The sequence below is a fragment of the Drosophila persimilis genome, unplaced genomic scaffold, assembly GCF_003286085.1.
Source record: "Drosophila persimilis strain 14011-0111.01,24,50 unplaced genomic scaffold, DperRS2 tig00000863-arrow-arrow-pilon, whole genome shotgun sequence".
Taxonomy (NCBI): domain Eukaryota; kingdom Metazoa; phylum Arthropoda; class Insecta; order Diptera; family Drosophilidae; genus Drosophila; species Drosophila persimilis.
Window position 1 is genome coordinate 41,239 of NW_020825364.1, and position 19,288 is coordinate 60,526.

The window sequence follows — 19,288 nt, forward strand, 5'->3', positions numbered from 1 at the left end:
GGTCGTGCCCGACACGGAAGCCCCGTCTATCCTACAAAGTGTGAGACAGGCAAACCAAGTGCTGCTGAATCAGATGAGGGCTGGACTGCCTTTCAGTTACCGAGCCGTCCCCATGGGACCCAGGCCGCAATACAATTTACAAATGCAGCAACCGAACCACACGCACCAACCAAGCACCATCCAACCATCACACCAACAAAACCATATAATCCAGAATAACCAACCGAACCAGCAGCATCAGCAATACCAGCTGGCACCGCACCAAAACCGAGCAAAAATCGAGCAGTACCAGCAGCACCCGCAAAACCATCCGAGCGAGCAGCACCCGCACCACCCGCAGAACCACTTGAGCGAGCAGCCCCAGCACCACCCGCAGAACCACCCAATCGAGCAGCACCAGCAGCTCCAGCACCACCCGCAAAACCATCCGATCGAGCAGCAACTGCACCACCAGCAAAACCATCCCAGCGAGCAGCACCTGCACCACCCGCAAAACCATCCGATCGAGCAGCAACTGCACCACCAGCAAAACCATCCCAGCGAGCAGCACCTGCACCACCCGCAAAACCATCCCAGCGAGCAGCACCCGCACCACCCGCAAAGTCATCCGATCGAGCAGCACCCGCACCACCCGCAAAATCATCCGATCGAGCAGCACCCGCACCACCCGCAAAACCATCCGATCGAGCAGCACCCGCAACACCAGCAGGTCCAGCCGCCCCATCAGGTCCAGAACAACCTGGTCGAAGATGTCTGGAACCTTTCACTGCAAGCCATTGGACGTTTGGAACAGTGGAGAGGAAGCGAGGATAAGCTAGGCTTCTTTTCACTCTGCCTACGCCCATTGACCGCGCAAGACCCGGAAATCCGAAGGAATATTCCGGAGCTAGATCGCAGATTGGGTATGGTAGTCAACCAGATGATTGACAGTGCTGGGGAATCGTTTAAGACTGAAGAAAATGCCATTTTGAAAGAGCGAGCCAACCAAACTAGAAGACGACAGGAGTTGGAACAGTTTAGCGCGGAGCTTGATCGTCGGGAGCACGAGTTGCGTCGTCATGAGGCCGCTATCCTACAGAATGAGGTCGGGCGATCCCAGAATCTGAGCCACGGGCGAGCTCAGTATCCGACCGGAGACGAGCGACAAACACGTTTTGCTGAGGAGCGCGGTCACCCACGTCATCCGGGCAATTACCCTATGCATAATGCTTTACCAGGTGTCCAGTGCACACATTTCCAGACCAACGACCTGAGTGGAGGCGCCACTTCGGTTCCCTTGGAAGGTACAGCCATAAACTATAACTGTCCCCGATGCGATATTGGGGGATCGGCAACGACTTTCAACAGCGTTGAGTTTCTCCAACGCGATCAAGGAGTCGAGCCTCAAGATATGCCGTCGGTATGCGACGAGTCCCAACTCAAACACCAGTGGTGACGTGACGAACCCACGAGCGAGTCGAGCAGCCCGAAGAAGTCCTGTTGGATGGCGGAGCCACTCTAGCATCTACTCTGCCCACTAGTAGCATGGCGAGCACACATTAGAATAAATAAACAATTCCTTAAACGCCCCATCGTTTGCTTTCTTTCCTCTTGCTCTGTCAACTGCAGAAGTTTTAATGTAGTTTTAATTTTCTAGTAATCACGGGAGGAGGGGACTAACTTGGCAGCCACACTGGTACTGGTTCTGGCAAAAATCTACGCACTTAGTGCTCCCTCAGCCTTCTCAATTACGAAGAAACAGCCATGATGCAAGAAAGACCGCACCAACTCAGAAGACGACAGGAGCCGGAACAGTTTAGCGTGAATCTCCAGTCTCCGACCGGAGACGTCCTGCAAGCATATTATGCTGAGGAGCGCGGTCATTCGCGTCATCCGAGCAAATAACCTGTGAATGCTTTTTTACTGCGACCCAGTGCACACATTTCCATGGAAACGACCAGAATGCAGGCGCCACTTCGGATACCATGGAGGGAACAGCCATTAATTATAGCAACTGTACCCGATGCTATACGAGTATTGAGGCAAGCCCCAGTGGTGATGTGACGAACTCCCGAGCGAGTCCAGCAGCCTGAGAAAATCCTGTTGGACGGCGGATGCTTTCTTTCTTCTTGCTCTGTCAACTGCAGAAGTTTTAATGTAGTTTTAATTTCCTAGTAATCGCGGAGGGAGGGACTAACTTGGCAGCCACACTGGTACTGGTTCTGGTAAAAATCTACGCACTTAGCTGCCGCCTCAGCCTGTCCTGCTAGCCGCAAGGAGAACAAAACGACTTGCAGCAACAGCTTTGTTCGTAATTAGTTTTTAAGTGAGAGTTTGTTGAAGAGGGACAGCGGCCAATGTGTGTGTGTGTGTGTGTGTGGATGCAGTTAAGAACTTCGTAGCAGTGGTCGTCTGCCGATAATGGTCCTCTGTCTGCAATTGATTCCCCTGCCAGATAACATAAATTTGTGTTAATCGATGACCAAAGTTATGCAGAGTGCAGAAGCACAAGCGCAACTAAAACTGTATCCTGTATATAAATTTCAGAATTTTGATAGAACACACATTGGTTGCTATATTATACATATGCTCGCACACCCTGTGCCCCACGTTCATTTAAAATGGAGGGTAAAAAACCGGGAAAAAACTTCCAAGCAGTTGTGAAAAAGTTGCCAAAATTTCCCCTCCTTCCCTTGCGTCTGCTGCATGAAAATCGCTGAAATATGTAGCACCCACTGTCGATGCAATTGGCAGAGGGGGACAGGACAGTACAGTGGCAGGGCCCGAGGCACAGAGAGAACAAAAAAGAAAGTGTGCGAAAAAAAGTTTCCCCCTTGGCTTTAATGATGCGCACAGACACCAGTCAAAGTTCCAGGCCATACTATATGGAGGAGAGAAAAAACGGGGAAAGATTTGAGAAGGTGACGGGGAAGCCCAGCCAAACTCTTACATTAGTGGTCACAAAATAAACGACTAATTTTATGGGCTCATGCGACTGCATGTTTGGTCCTCCAACAATTTCCGAACCGACCATCAAGCGCAAGACTACAAATGCAAAGTCGCGGTGGTAAAGCATTTATGTGTACCGCCAGTCCAAACAATTAAGGACACACCAGACGATAAAGTAAACATCTGCGACCACAATCTTACTGCTGATTGTGGAAATGGGCAAACAAAAGTTGCATTTTAGCGGCACTCTACAAACTATCCGGCCCCTACATAACAAAAAATTATTACCCACTAGAGTCTAAAATTAAAGGCTTGTTGTCTTTATCACATTCTGCAACATCTCCAACGACGCTTAATGGGTTTCTCCTGGTGCCAATGACAACTTTGCTTGGGGCGGTTTACTTCTGGAGTGAAGCACAGCACTTTGGAGACACCCAGGTCCAGCACCTTGCCAGGCTCCACGTGAATCTGGAAAGGATTTCAAACTTTCAAAAAACTATGCTGAAAACGCCCGATCTACCGTGAAAGATCGCTGGTGAAGAAGAGTGGTGGTGTACAGTTTAAATTTAACGCATTTTTTAATTTAATTTTAATATTTCACAGATGTATGCATAATTCATATAACGAATCGTCCGATGTTGATCCAGAGGGGGCGTTTTACTCGCGCAAGCCAGACATTATGGCCGTCGCTGCCTAGTGGACAGGACAGCACAGTGGAAAATATAAATGGCCTCTGGCTTGTACGCTGCGCCCCACAGATATATTGGCAAGTTAAGTGTTACTTGGGGGGTGGGCGCAGGACACAAGTTACAAGTTAACAAGTTACATACGTGTCCATTACTTTTTCCTTACATAAACATTTATTTACACTGGGGGAGAGTCGACATTTTGCTTGGAAAAATGCCGCTTGGCAAAGGTTTCGGCCACAATGAGGGGGAAGACCAAACTGGCCTCGGCGTACACCTTAACAGGCGTAGCATCTTTGCGTATCTTACCCCAAGATATTGCCTCGTCTGGACGGGCGCCACTGTCGCTGCCATCGAATTCCGAAGCGGTGTTGATGAACACCGAGTAGTCGGCGCCATTTCGCATCAAATTTGCATTGCAGATGTGATGCTTGATGACACCGCCACCCACAATGATCATGCCACTGTTGACGGCCTTGACGGACATTGTGTTGAGGCGTCGCAGATCGGAGAGTATGTCCACAACCAGGCCAGGCTGACGGAAAGAGTGGAAGTACATCATATCACCAAGACTGCCATCTGTTAGTGCCGGACAAAAGACGGGAATTTGATTCTTGGCTGTCCAGTAGTAGATCGACCTGGGATCCGCAATCCTTTCGCCCAGTCGATTGATGATGCGAGATGGAGACCACACCGTGCCCTTGGCGCGCTGATCTTCGAGCATTTCATCGAGCAGTGGCATTAACCAGTCCTCAAACTTGCAGTAATTGTCGTTGGGGACCAGCAGATTGCCAATGCGATTGATTCCCCGGTCGCGCAACTCCCGTCCGTTGAGGTCGAAGGAACCCATGAATGTGGGGGCAAGGCATTTTATGAAATCCTCCTCCACGCCACCAGCGGTGGTTACAATGCAGTCGATCATCCGATGCTCGGCAAGGAAACGTATTGTCTCTCTCATTCCGGACGATACCAGGTTGGAGGTGTAGCCCAAAAATATGGTGCAACTGCTCCGTCGCCGAATGAAGTCGTCCGATTCATGGAGGTCCTCCTGCTCTACATCCAGCGGTTGAGCCCTGCAATCGAGCTGTCAGTGTTTAGTGCTTGAGTTGTCGATTGTCAGGGATTCAATTGGGCTCACCATTTTATTAATCTCTTGCATAGCCAGGCAGAGATTTGTGGCTTGGAATCCGGTGTTTTTGTATGATTCAAAGAGCTTGCTGTAATCCACGCCCTGGTTGAAATCATAGCCCTGAACCTGGGGAGTGCCCTCAGGAATGCGCTCGCTACGCTTCAGCACAGCATCTTTGGCTATTTCTGGTCTTTCTGACATCGCTTAGGTAAAAGATTAAATTCAAACAAATTGTATTGCAAATTCAACATGTGCCGTTGCTAGTGCCAGCCCTCGTTTATTGTCGCTTACCAACACACCGAAGCTATCGAACTATATATTTTGTTGGTATATTTACCTTTCTATATCACACACCTTGCAACTTGTTGGACTTGCGCCGATTGTATCGGTAAGCTGATCAATATATATCTGTTATTTATGAACGATGTAGATAACATCACTTACCATACATCGAACATGACGTCCCATTGGCTTACCAATGTTTTGTTTTGTTTAATTTTAAACCTTTTATCGATTACAGTATTTAATTGCTGATTGTCTTGCCACCACGTCTAGCTCACACACCTTGAAATTTGTATACTTTTCATAGTATTTTCTAGTATTTTTTAAGACGCGTTATGAACTCACTTCGATGTGCTAATCCAATCATGTAAAAATCGTGTAGAAATTACATTTAGAAACATGGGTCAGGCCACATCGAATACTAACTCGTGAGCGGCATCGAATTTCTGATCGTTTGCCATCAAAATCTAAACTTTTTCAAAATGTCGAGAAAAAGGCATTCCAAAAAGAGGATAGCGGAGGTTTTTCACACTAGCGCTTCCATGGGGCTTGTATGAAAAGAAAACGGCCAAGTTTGTCAACAAACTTACACATTTCCCCTTCAGGTGTCTCTTTTAATAATTACATGCAATTGTAGTTAACTTGTAGCAAATTAGTAGTTAGCGTGTCGTTACCATGTAAAAGAAATTATTTTTCTGGAAGTTGTAGTTGATCTTTTTTGTTTAAGCCTTATTCAATGAATAATTAAATGAAAATGAGAACATAAATCTAGCTAGTCTTGTGGGAAATTAATTAGTTTATCATAAAAAAATATATTTTGAATGCTGAGAGTGCTAGCTAGCTAGTAAAAGTAGACAGAATATCAAAATCAAGGAATATCGTTTCCTCATCCAATAATTTCCTTTGATTCAGATGTCTAGCAAACGAAGTAAAGAAAGCAAGCACTCCACTCACTCGAAGTGACTTTTTTCACATTAAATTTAAATTTACGGTAGGCTAATTATATTACACGCCGCACATTGCAAAATTATAAATGAACCCAATTTAGGACGGAAACGCAAGCAAACAAAGCGCTGAAATAACCCGCGAATCATCCGCAGTAGAAACGCCAGCGAAGACGAGGACGCCAATCATAGCAGCCAACAAAAATATAGAAAAATGATTAAACTCTTTACGCTGAAGCAACAAAAGAAAGACGGCGAACAAAAAGGGAGCGGTGGCCAGCAGAAGAAAGCATCGGCTGCCCAACTGCGCATACAAAAAGGTACGGGTGCTGTTTGGTTTAATTGTTTTTCTGGCCACTTCCTCATACAGATTTTCTTGCTCTTGCTTCTTTTGGACACAGATATTAGCGAAATGAACCTGCCCAAGACTTGCGTGACTGAATTTCCCGATGCCGATGACTTGCTCAACTTCAAATTGATCATTTCGCCCGACGAAGGGTTCTACAGAGATGGGCGCTTTGTGTTCAACTTCCGCGTGGGATCCAACTACCCGCACGAGCCCCCAAAAGTGAAATGTGCAACGCAGGTCTACCATCCGAACATTGATCTCGAGGGCAATGTGTGTTTGAATATATTGCGCGAAGACTGGAACCCAGTGCTGACCATTAACTCGATAGTCTATGGCTTGCAGTTTCTTTTTTTGGTTTGTAATTTGAAACAATCCTCAACTCAAAAAATCCTATATGTATGTACTCGAATGCAATGCTCTTATTTTAGGAACCCAATCCTGAGGATCCACTTAACAAGGAGGCCGCCGATGTCCTGCAGAGCAATCGTCGCCAGTTCGAGTACAATGTGAAGAAGGCGATGCGCGGCGGTTGTGTGGGCGAGACCTACTTCGAGTGCTGTCTCCTCAAGTGATATAGGAAATCAAACAGTCTTTTTAATTTAAACCTGCCTCCGCATTAGGAAGGATGATGTTCATCATGAAGACGAACAGCAGAGCAAATGAATGGCAGCGGACAACAGAATCAACCAATTATTGTAATAAAAGAAAGAAAAACCACTGCGTACACGAAGAAGAAAACAACAGTCGATTCGAGTCATCGATTTCTACTTTTTTTTAATACAATTAATTATTCAATTTAACACTTTCGCCCCCCTTCAGTCTCCTTAATCCTTACTCCCTTCATAGGTGTATGCTGTGCCTGGCCATCTGCATGTTCCGCCACAAGCAGAGATCGGCAACCGCCGCCTGTCGCCCGCCTTGCACATGTAAATCGTAGAGCCTGCTTATAAGACCCACGCGTATGTCCTCGGTGGGCAGGACCTTGAGCAGTTGCTGCACTAGATTTGCTGGCAGCAGGCGGAGCACAGGCGCCACTCGCTCTCCCCCGCACTCCACCAGCAACGAAATGAACTGATAGACAAAGACGGCCTTGGGCGACAGCTCATCGCCGCTCACAAATTGTAAAAATACACTGAAAATATGCTGAATACTTGACTGTAGGGGCTCCTTCAGGGTCTGGGGCGTTGCCCGCAGCTCAGTGCTGGATGATGGAGAGGCCAAACGTGGTCCTGCCAAGCCTCCAGCGTTATCTGTAAAGTCGTTGGAATTCTCACTGCCATCGCCAATGACTTTGCGCACCTTTGCTACATTGGTGGCCTGGTCCTCCTCATCATTGGAACGTGAACGTTTCTTCAGGCCACTGAAGGATGAGCAGGCCACACCGCTGCGAGTCTCCAGACAGGAGATGACACAGTAGACGCACAGACGCGCAAGAACCAATGACTGCGGCTCATTAATGTCCTCTCTGCAAACAATTTGGAAGGAAAATTAAGCAATGGGCTCCACTCCATATTTGTTGAGCAATTCGCTTACCCCTGGCGACGAAGCATAAGAGGAGGCACCACATACTGTAGTAGCGCCTCGGTGCCCTTCTCAATGTCCAGATGCATGACGGCAAACACAATGTCCATGGTTTTGGACATGTCCCGAATGTATTTGCAGGTGAGCAGCTGCTCGACCAGCTGCGTGGCCAACCACGCAGCACCACCGGCCAGGAGCAGTGACTCCAGGGTCTGGACCGCACGCACGGGCAGATGACCCGCCTCGGCCACGGTTTTCCACACCTCACGGAACTGTTCGATGAGCGGCGAGTGGGAGATGAGGCGGGACTTGGTGCTGGGGGCGGGATGGACATCGTGTTGCATTTTCCTTATGATCGGATAGGACAAGGCCAGTCGCTCCTTGGCATATTCCTGACTGGACAACTCCTCGCTAGTGAGGGGGGCCAGGAACTGCTGGATCATGTTGAGGGGCTTCAGCAGCTCCGTCTCCCGCACCGAATACATGTAGGCGCAGAGAAAGCTGGTTGCGCAGACGGAGAAGCTGAAGAGACGTCGCTTTATGTTGTCCAAAATGTTCTTCACGTCCGCCGACGAGAGGGTCTCCTGCTCCCAGGCAATCAGCACATGATGCAGCACTCCTGGCAGATTCAGGCAGGTCTCTTGCCAGCTCAAAGAGCACGGCTTCAGTTGTGCCGCCTCCGGCTTGCTCAGGCTGAGTAGCAGCTCATCCACCATGCTGTCATCGCAGAGCGCCAATATCTGGCGCGGATTCTTAAGCTTGTTTCGCTCCACCATGCACTCCCTCACCCACTTCTCAAAGAAGGAGTCCCCGCGATCGGACAGTACCACCTGAAATAAAGGAAACTCAATAAATATATCCTAAATTTTCACCGAGTATTCATTACATCTGAGCCATAGGTCTGCACGATACTTGTTAGCATCAGAAAGGAGACATCAAACAGTGTGGAGCGCGTGACACAGAGCTTGCCGAGCTCCGCAGGAACCGGCTTGGAGTTCTCATTGCACTGAATCAGCCGAGAGACAAACGTCTTCAGGCGTCCGTCCACAGTGGCCACTGACAGGATCAACTCGAAGCTGTTCCCCACCGGCACCTGGCACAGAACATTCACCATGTCCTGCACTTTATTCGTGCACAGGGTCTTCAGCACACCCGAGAGGGGAACCTCTGCGCGTTTGATGAAGATTATGTTGGAAGGCGTCTGCTGGCCATTGTCGCACTTTTTAAGCAGCAGCGAGGCAGCTTCTCTGTAGACGATAATTCGTTATTAGAAAACATTCTTCGGGGGAAAAATCTTGCATCGAGAAATCTTACCGCTGGCTGGCAAACTTTTTCACATGCACATCGTTTACAAGCTGCTGTTTGGTCCAGTCATTGAGCAAGAATTCAATCATATTGCACGAGCATTTGGTGTCCATAAAGTCGAGCAGTAGATTATCCTGAATGAGCAGCTCCAAGGCCTCCACTAGCTCTGGTATATAATCAGAAGGGGGCGGCTGCTCTCCGGGCACACGCTGCAGGGCATGCAATTGTTTGATAATATGCGGCATCTTGAAGAACATAAATGCCCCCCACATGGTGTCCGGACTGGTGTCGGCCACATTGCTCAGGGTGAGGAAACCCGCTCTTATAATCTCGTAGAACAGACGTGTATTTGTGTAGCGCTTCAGACGCTGTAGCATTTGCAACTCAGCCACGTAGTAGCTGGTCTCCTTGCAAGGTATAAGCAGCACCTCCACGGCCAGCAGAGGTTGGATACAGTAGGAGATCTTCTCTGCCGGCAGCACATTCAGCTTTTGCAAATCCAAATGTGAGACATCAATGTAGGCGAACTGTTGCAGCTGCTGCTCCACTCCGGGAGAGCTGAGAGTGAAATTGGAGTTGGTGAGGGATCCCTTGATGGCCGCATACTTGTCCCGTATCTTTCCGTGGCACTCGAACTCCTCGCGAGAGCCCACATAGAGCATGGAAAGCATGAACTGATGCTGGCTAATCCGATCAATAACCACACAGGTCTGGTCTAGCATATACGACTGCTCGGCGCTTATCTCCCCGTACAGCTCATAGTGCTGGACCGTGCGTGCAAAGATCTGGAGCAGCCAGTAGATCAGTTGGACCACAGCGCCCGGCAGCACAGCCTCCTCCGATTTGATGCTTCAAAGCACAGTTGATTCGATTAGAGGGATTATTGATAACAGATTAGAGAGAGATACTCACCGACAGGTCACACCATCCACAATGCTAACTAGAAACTCCAGCAGCGATGTGATGCAGTAGACACGCTCCAGTTTATCATATCTGGCTATGCAGCGGAGCACTGCGGCATGCGAGACGAGGTGGGCACACAACGAGTGCTTCAGGTAGTTGAGTACCAGCTGAGAGGACAAAAATCATAATGGTTTAAGTTAAGGTCAAATATCAAGGAGGTAACACTCACTGGATTGGCTGTGGAGCCAATCAGCGCCTGCTGCATGAGGCAATCGGCCAAATTGTACACATCTCCACTGACGCCTCGGGGCAGCACCTGAAAATCGGAGGCACAATATTTATTAAATTATAAAACATCTATCTATGCCTTTCCTGTCAAGTCTTCATAGGGATTCCTGCCGAATCTCCAAACCAATCAGTGCTATCCTAACTATTGTAAAACTGACATGGTAAAAAGATCAAGTCTCCTTATTTCTGGTCTATTTATTCTGAATTTTGGTAAGAATATGTCCCGCTCTATGTCTCTATGTCTCTTGAGCAACCGCGCGCTTCTGCGAAGACGCATCACATTGGCCGGACTATACACAGGCCGCTGTCCCCTGAAAGCTGAGAGAGGGTACGCCGCGTACCAATTTAAACAACCCAAGACATTTTACTATCCAGATCGTAAACAAGAAGCGGAACGTAAGAGTGGCGTTGCCACTGAACAAGCGCAACGTCAGCCCGAAGATGGCGGCAAGCCAAAAGACTTTTACTACAAGGTCCTAGGCGTCGGCAAGTACGCTACCAGCAAGGAAATACGCAACGCCTACTTAATGCTAGCCAAGCGCTATCATCCCGACAAAATGAGCTCGGGGAGGTCCCTGAAACACTTTCAAGAGATCTCCAATGCCTATCATATTCTGACAGATGAAAACAAAAGGCTGGAGTACGATCAACTGGGGGGTGTCAAGGACGAGAAGGCGTTCCTCGAGCAGGCAACTGTGAATCCGACGATCTTGGGGCAAAGGCTGGACGAGGCTAAGAAACTTCAGGCGGAGACAGACGCAAACGATGGTGAGCTGTCGTGTCAATGTGTCCTTGGAACCCCTAGATTAAATAGTAGTCTCCCCTCCCGTATAGAAATCAATAATCTGAAGCAGCTGAAAGGCAAGAGCTTTGAATTGAGTCTTAGCTTCGAAGAAGCCGCCAATGGGTGCAAGAAGCGCGTGAACATACGCTACCTGCGGAAGTGTGGCAAGTGCGGCGGCAAGTCGCAGTTGATGACGCATCGTGATGTCGGGAAGGAGCCATGCCGACGCTGCAATGGCGCAGGCAAGGTGACCAAGCGGACGGTGACCTTTACGGCCGAAAAGACATGTGAACACTGTAAAGGAAAGGGGTTCATCAACCGCCGCGACTGCGAGCCGTGTGGCAACCGCGGCTTCATAGCATCCGGTGTCGAGGTGCTGGTTAAGGTACCGCCTGGATCGAAGGACGGCGATGTTATCACCATCCAAAACCCGAATACCCAAGAACGTGTTAACTATCGCCTGGTGGTCGAACGCAGCGACTACTTTCGCCGAGATGGCCTTAATGTCCATAGTGACAAGCTGATAACTATATCGCAAGCCATTTTAGGCGGCAGTTTCACTGTTCGCGGCCTCCACGAGCCTGTGGAAATACGCGTTGACCCAGGAACGCAGACAAATAGTGAGATAATAATCAAGAGCAAGGGCATACGCTGCGAGAATGGAGTGGGCAACCACGTAGTAACTTTGAAAGTTTTCATACCTACAAAACTTTCAATGAAGCAGCGTCTTCTGATCCTGAGTTTAGCCCAGGCAGAAGACCCAATTTTCGATCGGCAAAACCTCAAAGACAAATAGCATAGCGCTTCAAAACTAATCTTGTTAAATTTTCTGTTAAATTACTCTGTCAATTACTCTGTTAAATAATGTTTAAATTAAGTATGCATTTCAAACGACAAACTATTTGGTTGTTGCTTGCCTTCTTTATGTTGATGCCCCATTGAGAGTCCGACCAGCGTTCTCGCCACGCCACATAGATGAGCTGAAGGATTTTGTTGTTCTCCTTCATATCCCTCGCTCAAACTCCACTCTCCTTCCGTGATGCAGTTTCTTCTTTATTTAAAATTTTTAAGTAACTAAATTTTGTTACTTTTCAGTTGTTTTCTTTTTTTTAGAGCACCGCACCGTAGTGTGACCGCGGATTTATCGATTAAATATACCGTCCCACCCTCAGAAATATACCGAAACATACCGCCTCATTATCAAAATATACCGTAAATATACTGACGAATTCATGCTGTATCATACTAGCTATATAGAACATTTAGCCATGCCCACATAATTTTATACGATTGATGAATCAATTTTCTACTTGATTGGTTTAATTTAAGTACTTGCTTTTATTGGATTTCTATATGACGATGAAAATTAAATTTAATAGATTGATGAAATTGACCAAATATACCAATATATACCGAAATACCGTAAATATACCGTCGGTTTTGACGTCAAAATATACCGCACAGTGCTGGAAAATGGTTAGAGCTGAGTCGGGTTCTTTGGCGCCATAAAGTGAATTTAAATTCGGTAAGCATTAATTTAAATAATTTATTGAATACAATAAAGTTGCATATGAGTTTCCTTTGTAAACAGTTTTTAAATATTATTTTCTAAAATATTTGACTTTGTACAAAATACTATTTATATATGCCGAAAATTGTTCCTCCATTCCACACTCAAATTTGTTCACTCCTTTTTTGGTTTGTTTTGCAAATGTTTGATTTAAATTGAAAATGTATTACTGAATGTGTGTAGTGACGACGTGCGCTTAGTGTAAGATTTTTTTTTGATTCGACTAAACAGTAGCTAGGCAATAAGTTTAAATTTATATGGATTTCGGTGGATTTTTTAGGAAATTAAAGCAGGGCAGCAAAATAAAACTAATTTGCAAAGGCCGTTTATTTGTAAAAAGCAGGGCAAATCAATTCAATTATGAAAGCAAATCTATAAATCGTTTTAAATTATTAATTAACAACTAACTTAAGAGTGTATGACAAAAAGCATTTTCCTATTCCAAAGGCAGCGCCACGAACGGGACGGGGGCTTAACAACTAAGCATTGCTTGTATTTATAATGGGTTTAAAGAAAAAAGGAGAAACGCGACACGCGAGTGGTGTCCCTTTTTGCTGGTAAAAAACAAGGAAGCGGTCGCCATTGATAACATTAAAAGCTAAATTAAGTCTATGACCTATTTATTTCTTTACTTAAATATGCTTGACGCCACACAGAGGCTACTACCGTCGCCCAATCTTCATCGTCGCCAGCTGCATGAGCTCCAAATTGCAATCACTTTAGCATCATCGTCCGTAGTACTTTGAGGAGTGAGTTTGTTGTTATGGTTTCTGATCTATTTCTCTGGTTGTTCGCGAATTGAATTTGCATCTAGGTGGATGAAGGTCCTCCACCCACTGGTTCGTCACCCTTTACGGCCGAGGCGTAGCTAGCCCCAGCGCTTCCACTTCCGCTGGCACCGCCACCGCCACTTGTGGAGCTGCTGCCACCTGGCTTGTCAGTGGCAGTCGATTTTCCATCAGCACTTCCACTAGCACCAGCACCAGCACCACTGGGGGGAACGCCAGCAGCACCGCCGATGCTTACGCCACTGTTCAGGCCTAGAGTTTGAGGTGAATCAACTAGAGAATTTGTTTCGATTGTTTGTGTCGGTTAGGATGTGTGGGTTGTTGTGGATTTGTGTGCAAATTGCAAACTGTTTTAAGCACCTTTAATATCCATGGCATAATGATCTTCCAAACGTAGATCGTGTCGCTTGATCAACTGGCACTCGGCACCCTCGATAGATGGTATGGAATATACATACAGATAACCATCCTGCGAGGCAATCAAGAGTCTGCAAAAATCGTAAACAATTGATTTGATAATGCCAAACCATGATAGGCCATGCTTTTCTTTCACCTGAGCTGTTTTTGTATCGTGGTAATGGCGCACATGCGACGCACTCCTGCCTCGGGCAGTGAGACCGAAGCAAAAGCTCGTCCTTGGCTGAACACATCGGTCACCTGCGTTGGCAGGTAGCTGGTGACCGTTTTGCTTAAGAATCTAAAAAACGAGTAACTTGCATGAGAGAGTAGATTTTGGTGAGTTGAGTGGTTGGTTGGTTGGTGGTTTGATTGTTGTTGTTGTGGTTGTGGTTGGTTTTTTTTTGGTGGTTTTCGAGAAAATGAAAGAAAAGAAAAATAGATAAATGTCAAGCGCCACACGACAGAGAAGAAAAACAAGAACACAACTAAAAGCAAGAAAATAATATGTTTGGGGGCCCTACGCAACACACACACACACCCTCACACACAAATAAATGAAAGATTCGATAGAAGTCGAGAGTGTAGAGTCTGGAGTGGAATGAAATGAATTAAGCGGAGGACATATGTTTATAGTAGATTGTGTACATAACACCAACCCTCCCCATGACCTATTTTGTTGCCCATAAAACGTACAAATACAAAACAGCTAGCTAGAACACAGGACCAACTGGTGAATCCAACACCGCTTACCCCATCCAGTCATCGGTCGATTGCTTCCCATGATCAGCTGTCTCGGCGGCGCTGCGATCCAAGCGAAAGATGTGCACAGTCTCCGTGTTGGAGCTGGATACCAAGTATTCCGAACAGTTGCTGAACGAGAGTGATACAATGGAGACGCAACGTTTGAGGCCACGTCGCAGCTCAAACAGTCGACTGCCATCCTGGGAGCTGAATACGCGTATGACCGTGCCGCGTTCGCTGGCTGTGGCTATTTCCGTGCCCGAGGGGCTGAACGCTATGGCCGCCAATGGAGTGTCGTGGGCGGGTATCATAGTTTTGGCGTGCAAATTGATGGCATCAAAGATCTGCACTTCGCCGGAGGTGACGCTGCCCGGATAGGCTAGATAGCAGTGCTCCGAGGATGACGATAGGGCGCAGAGACCCAACGGATTGCAGGGTGTGTCCCGGATGGTGTGCACCACTTTCATGTCCTGTATGTTGTGAATGTAGAGCGACTCCTCAAGGCAAACGATCAGGCGCTCTCGATTCAACTTCACCGCCAGAATTGTGTTCGCATACGAATAGTTGCAGATCTCGCTCTGCTTCTTGAAGTGGCACACCTTCAGCTTACGCGGCGCCCGCTGCGACACAATGGCCACCAAGGAGCTCTCGAACAGGCGCTCGATAAGGAACAGCTCATCGCTCTTCGTGTGATATATCTTGTCCAGTGTCGAGTCCACAGACCCCAGGCTGTACAGGCTGTAGCCCCCGCTGGTGGCGACTGCAAGTGATCTAGAGGGGCAGAAAAAGACACATAAGAATGACTAAGATCTGCGATAACAGTTCCTTTGTCAGAGGCTGCTGCCTTACGTTATGTTTTGATTGAAGTTCACAAACACTTCGCCCGCATCCACGTCGGGTCGGCCCAGCAGGCTCATCATCGTTGTGCTGTGTGCAACGGGACTAAGGAGCTGCAATAAAAGATTAAGCAACAAAACAAAAAACTTAAGTTGTGGAAGCCATTCCCCATTGCAGCATAGGTTTTAGCCACTGTTTTAGTGCGGTGGCTAATATCAAAGCAGGCAGCGCAATAAATATGTTAATAAATACATCAACATGCACGTACATACATGTACATACATATGTCCGAATGTACACGTTGGGGATAGGGGCTGCTGATAAAAGCAGCAACAACAAACAAAACACAAAATCTACGTGACTAGGGAGCGTTTTTTTACCTCTTTGTGTAGGAAACGTTTTCTGTTCGCTTAAATTAATATTTGCGGGACCACACTTACGAGTTGCAGGGTGAATATTTTACTGAAGCTACGTAATATTTAATGATATTTGGATTTTTTTGTCGCGCAATTGTTTTTGCTCTGTTTTGCACACACACACACAATCATCCACACATATGCAGCTTGGACAGCAACAGAGAAACCAGGGCGGGCAAATTAAAGAGAACCCATGGTTGTATTTTACAACTAGTCACCGACAGTGCTGTAAAGTGCGGTGGCGACATTCCATCTGCCCATCCCTAGGAGTGTTTCTTCTTCTCACTGCATAAAATTTTTTTTAATCTTTTTAATATGCATATTTTTGTCTGAAATAAAGCAAAAATGAGCAGAAGAAAAACCAGAATTTGGAAATAGTGTGACGTGTGGCTCTGCAAGAGAAGATATCGTGCCTTGTTCGAGAGTGTAATAGCCTAGCATAGAGTAAAATCGATGCTTGATGCTGTCTGCAGCGCACATCTTATGGGGAAGTGCATGTGCAATATTCATAGTTCTACATAAGCAATAACATAAAAATGTCTAGTAGTAAAGGCAGTAACACGAAATTTTAAACCGCGTATGATCAACGGAAAGCTACTTAACCATTTCGAATTGCCCAAGATGCAGACAGACAGATACCTAAAGCAATAACAAAGTGCTCGAACCAAAATAAATACATATACATATGCATATGTACATACAAAGCGATATGTATTGCTGTTGATTTTTTTTCGTTTATTAGCCATATTCGTGTGTACTTTAAAAACTCTACTTCTGCTGATTACACAAAAGAGATCCTCAACGAATACTTTATGTAAGTATGTAAACAGACACCTTGCGGGCTTTTAATTGTGACGTTTGCTAAGCGTGATAAGGAAATGGTTGGCTTATCTTTCATCTCCAACCTGGCTGCTTCTGGCCCCCATGTCGCCACCTCCTACCCCCCATTGTCTTTGCTTGCGCGCTTTTTTTTACTTTTTCTAATCAGCGTCGGGTCAGCGCTGTGCGTCGTGATTTGTAGTACCGTTAGCTTTAATTTTTGGTACTCCACGCACGGTACCGTTATCACAGTCTGCTGTGTGCGAGCGTGGGCCGTTTTTGTACTTTTCCAGCGTTCGTTGGATGTTCCGTTCTGTTCCGTTCAGTCAGCCCACAGTCCGCGGAAGAGAAACAGAGACCAAGTAGGTTCGCAACCCATTGCACTCTTAATTGCATTTTGCATATGTATGTTTGGATTCGCATGTGTGTGTGCACCTTCCCCTCATTCTGATTAGGCATTGGTGCTGCACAGTGGTTGCAAGTCACGCGAAACACCAATAAAAAGAATATAATCTCGGCATTTCGAGTATCAGTGTAACTGAACCACAGTGCGGCGCGTTTTGTTCATTTATTTTGTAGCGCGATAAATTAAACTATTACCCTCTTAATCCTCCAGCTCCAATTCTCGAATATGTCCGACGGAGTGAGCATCTTACACATCAAGCAGGAGGTAGACACATCCTCGGCCGGAGCAGCCTGCTACAGTCCCACCTCAAAGGCAACGACAGCGCAAAGCAACTCCTGCAACAGCAATAGCGGAATGAAGTCCTCCCCGTCCGTGTCACCAGAGCGTCAGCTGTGCAGCTCAACGACTTCCCTATCCTGCGATCTTCACAACGTTTCGCTGAGTAACGACGGCGACAGCATCAAGGGCGGCGGAGCGGGCAGTGGCAACGGCGGCGGAGGATCGGCTATCAATGCCAGTGCAAATGCTGGATCCGTTCGTGATGAGCTGCGTCGCCTGTGCCTGGTGTGCGGGGATGTGGCGTCTGGATTCCACTATGGTGTCGCCAGCTGCGAGGCCTGCAAGGCCTTCTTCAAGCGCACCATTCAGGGTAACATCGAGTACACGTGTCCAGCGAACAACGAGTGCGAGATAAACAAGCGGCGACGGAAGGCTTGCCAGGCCTGTCGCTTCCAGAAGTGCCTTCTCATGGGTATGCTCAAGGTAACCTTGACGATCCAATTTCTAATCATTCTTTGTTATTAATTATTCACCAATTTGTGCTATCGCAGGAGGGCGTGCGTTTGGATCGGGTGCGCGGAGGGCGGCAAAAGTATCGACGGAATCCCGTCTCGAACTCGTATCAGACTATGCAGCTGCTCTACCAGTCCAACACCACGTCGCTGTGTGATGTAAAGATACTTGAAGTGCTCAATTCCTACGAGCCGGATGCCCTGAGCGTGCAAACGCCATCACAGCAGCCGCACACGACCAGTGGCTGCAATGATGAGGCCTCCTCCTCGTCGGGTAGCATTAAGCTAGAGAGCAGTGGCGGCGGCGGCGGCGGTAGTAGCAGTGCGGGCGTCACGTCAAATGGAACATGCATTTTCCAAAACAACAACAACGATCCCAATGAGATACTCAGCGTGCTGAGCGATATCTACGACAAGGAGCTGGTCAGTGTGATTGGCTGGGCCAAGCAGATTCCTGGCTTTATAGAGCTCCCCCTCAACGATCAGATGAAGCTGCTGCAGGTTTCGTGGGCGGAGATTCTAACACTCCAACTGACGTTCCGATCGTTGCCTTTCAATGGAAAACTGTGCTTCGCTACCGACGTCTGGATGGACGAGCTGTTGGCCAAAGAGTGCGGCTATACGGAGTTCTACTATCACTGCGTTCAGATTGCCCAACGCATGGAGAGGATATCGCCCCGTCGGGAGGAGTACTATTTACTGAAGGCTCTTCTCCTGTCCAACTGTGACATCTTGCTCGACGATCAGAGTTCCCTGCGCGCCTTTCGCGACACCATACTAAATTCACTGAACGATGTTGTCTACCTGCTTCGCCACTCCTCCGCGGTGTCCCATCAACAGCAGCTGCTGCTCATCCTGCCCTCGCTGCGGCAAGCAGACGATATTTTGCGACGCTTTTGGCGCGGCGTGGCACGCGATGAGGTAATTACGATGAAGAAGCTGTTTCTGGAAATGCTCGAACCGCTAGCCAGGTGAAAGAAACAAAAATAGAAGTAGAAGTCTAGTTGATCTAGTTGATAAGTCTGGGTGCAAATATAGTCATAAGATTGGACGTACTCCTTGTATACTAGTGTGCCTAGTGTGTGTTTAAGCCCTAGAGTAAGCATTGTAATTGTACATACAATAGTTAGTAAAGTACTTGTCCGGGTATGATTAGATTGAAAAGAAAAACGATCTTTTTTTTAATGGTTTACAACACCCTACTTAAACCTAAAATGGTGGTGTGGTTTTACACTAGAATTTCTAGAACGATGCAAATACCTTCCAAAAAGGAATGCATACAGGGCAAAGGATAGGATTTAGAAAGCCAAGGATTACGCTGCTTCTGTTCCTGTAGCTTCTTAGATCTAATCCCTTTTGTTATGTATGGATTTTGGATCCCCATTCCCCCACCAATCTGATC

General features: G+C 47.1%; 6 protein-coding genes across 11 annotated transcripts; 3 read left to right on the forward strand and 3 right to left on the reverse strand.

Moving 5' to 3' along the window:
- Positions 1-3,482: 3,482 nt before the first annotated feature.
- Positions 3,483-4,987, reverse strand: LOC6599480 (probable deoxyhypusine synthase). Of its 2 annotated transcripts, none has more exons than XM_002024564.2 (2): positions 4,753-4,987; positions 3,483-4,698 (listed from the first exon to the last, which is right to left on the reverse strand). In XM_002024564.2, exons 1-2 carry the CDS (start codon positions 4,942-4,944, stop codon positions 3,793-3,795), a joined length of 1,098 nt encoding a protein of 365 aa, XP_002024600.1. In that variant the 5' UTR covers positions 4,945-4,987; the 3' UTR covers positions 3,483-3,792. The 2 variants fall into 2 exon arrangements, with proteins under 2 accessions (XP_002024600.1, XP_026849417.1); XM_026993616.1 differs by having other exon boundaries at positions 3,483-4,687; positions 4,753-4,918.
- A 946-nt stretch (positions 4,988-5,933) lies between these two features.
- Positions 5,934-7,071, forward strand: LOC6599481 (nedd8-conjugating enzyme Ubc12). Its single transcript, XM_002024565.2, has 4 exons — positions 5,934-6,016; positions 6,074-6,289; positions 6,371-6,672; positions 6,747-7,071. The coding sequence occupies exons 2-4, from the start codon at positions 6,184-6,186 to the stop codon at positions 6,888-6,890; spliced, it is 552 nt and encodes a 183-aa protein (XP_002024601.1). The 5' UTR covers positions 5,934-6,016; positions 6,074-6,183; the 3' UTR covers positions 6,891-7,071.
- LOC6599482 (mediator of RNA polymerase II transcription subunit 24) lies at positions 7,067-12,202 on the reverse strand. The gene is made up of 7 exons (XM_026993614.1): positions 12,037-12,202; positions 10,277-10,363; positions 10,057-10,214; positions 9,154-9,993; positions 8,726-9,086; positions 7,852-8,669; positions 7,067-7,783 (listed from the first exon to the last, which is right to left on the reverse strand). Exons 1-7 carry the CDS (start codon positions 12,124-12,126, stop codon positions 7,159-7,161), a joined length of 2,979 nt encoding a protein of 992 aa, XP_026849415.1. The 5' UTR covers positions 12,127-12,202; the 3' UTR covers positions 7,067-7,158.
- On the forward strand, positions 10,479-12,017 carry LOC6599483 (protein tumorous imaginal discs, mitochondrial). Its single transcript, XM_002024567.2, has 3 exons — positions 10,479-10,545; positions 10,711-11,103; positions 11,170-12,017. The coding sequence occupies exons 1-3, from the start codon at positions 10,494-10,496 to the stop codon at positions 11,913-11,915; spliced, it is 1,191 nt and encodes a 396-aa protein (XP_002024603.2). The 5' UTR covers positions 10,479-10,493; the 3' UTR covers positions 11,916-12,017.
- A 796-nt stretch (positions 12,203-12,998) lies between the features above and the next one.
- On the reverse strand, positions 12,999-15,977 carry LOC6599484 (WD repeat domain phosphoinositide-interacting protein 2). 5 transcript variants are annotated; one of them, XM_026993595.1, is made up of 6 exons: positions 15,895-15,977; positions 15,467-15,567; positions 14,627-15,388; positions 14,031-14,189; positions 13,838-13,965; positions 12,999-13,750 (listed from the first exon to the last, which is right to left on the reverse strand). In XM_026993595.1, the coding sequence occupies exons 2-6, from the start codon at positions 15,535-15,537 to the stop codon at positions 13,500-13,502; spliced, it is 1,371 nt and encodes a 456-aa protein (XP_026849396.1). In that variant the 5' UTR covers positions 15,538-15,567; positions 15,895-15,977; the 3' UTR covers positions 12,999-13,499. The 5 variants fall into 5 exon arrangements, with proteins under 5 accessions (XP_026849396.1, XP_002024604.1, XP_026849397.1 ...); XM_002024568.2 differs by having other exon boundaries at positions 12,999-13,729; positions 14,031-14,174; positions 15,835-15,902; XM_026993596.1 differs by having other exon boundaries at positions 14,031-14,174; positions 15,835-15,902.
- A 218-nt stretch (positions 15,978-16,195) lies between these two features.
- Positions 16,196-19,056, forward strand: LOC6599485 (steroid hormone receptor ERR2). The gene is made up of 3 exons (XM_002024569.2): positions 16,196-16,684; positions 17,306-17,857; positions 17,926-19,056. The coding sequence occupies exons 2-3, from the start codon at positions 17,321-17,323 to the stop codon at positions 18,859-18,861; spliced, it is 1,473 nt and encodes a 490-aa protein (XP_002024605.1). The 5' UTR covers positions 16,196-16,684; positions 17,306-17,320; the 3' UTR covers positions 18,862-19,056.
- The last annotated feature ends 232 nt before the right edge of the window (positions 19,057-19,288 follow it).

Coding starts and splice junctions, on each gene's coding strand:
- LOC6599481 (XM_002024565.2), top strand. CDS start 6,184: ATGATTAAACTCTTTACGCTGAAGCAACAAAAGAAAGACGGCGAACAA. Junction 6,290..6,370: donor CCAACTGCGCATACAAAAAG/GTACGGGTGCTG, acceptor TTTTGGACACAG/ATATTAGCGAAATGAACCTG. Junction 6,673..6,746: donor GCTTGCAGTTTCTTTTTTTG/GTTTGTAATTTG, acceptor CTCTTATTTTAG/GAACCCAATCCTGAGGATCC.
- LOC6599483 (XM_002024567.2), top strand. CDS start 10,494: ATGGTAAAAAGATCAAGTCTCCTTATTTCTGGTCTATTTATTCTGAAT. Junction 10,546..10,710: donor TCTATTTATTCTGAATTTTG/GTAAGAATATGT, acceptor TTTACTATCCAG/ATCGTAAACAAGAAGCGGAA. Junction 11,104..11,169: donor GGAGACAGACGCAAACGATG/GTGAGCTGTCGT, acceptor CCTCCCGTATAG/AAATCAATAATCTGAAGCAG.
- LOC6599485 (XM_002024569.2), top strand. CDS start 17,321: ATGTCCGACGGAGTGAGCATCTTACACATCAAGCAGGAGGTAGACACA. Junction 17,858..17,925: donor TTCTCATGGGTATGCTCAAG/GTAACCTTGACG, acceptor GTGCTATCGCAG/GAGGGCGTGCGTTTGGATCG.
- LOC6599480 (XM_002024564.2), bottom strand. CDS start 4,944: ATGTCAGAAAGACCAGAAATAGCCAAAGATGCTGTGCTGAAGCGTAGC. Junction 4,699..4,752: donor TGCAAGAGATTAATAAAATG/GTGAGCCCAATT, acceptor AAACACTGACAG/CTCGATTGCAGGGCTCAACC.
- LOC6599484 (XM_026993595.1), bottom strand. CDS start 15,537: ATGATGAGCCTGCTGGGCCGACCCGACGTGGATGCGGGCGAAGTGTTT. Junction 14,190..14,626: donor TCGACCGATGACTGGATGGG/GTAAGCGGTGTT, acceptor CTCTCATGCAAG/TTACTCGTTTTTTAGATTCT. Junction 13,966..14,030: donor ACGATACAAAAACAGCTCAG/GTGAAAGAAAAG, acceptor CGATTTTTGCAG/ACTCTTGATTGCCTCGCAGG.
- LOC6599482 (XM_026993614.1), bottom strand. CDS start 12,126: ATGAAGGAGAACAACAAAATCCTTCAGCTCATCTATGTGGCGTGGCGA. Junction 10,215..10,276: donor TTGGCTCCACAGCCAATCCA/GTGAGTGTTACC, acceptor TTGTCCTCTCAG/CTGGTACTCAACTACCTGAA. Junction 8,670..8,725: donor TGCAGACCTATGGCTCAGAT/GTAATGAATACT, acceptor CCTTTATTTCAG/GTGGTACTGTCCGATCGCGG.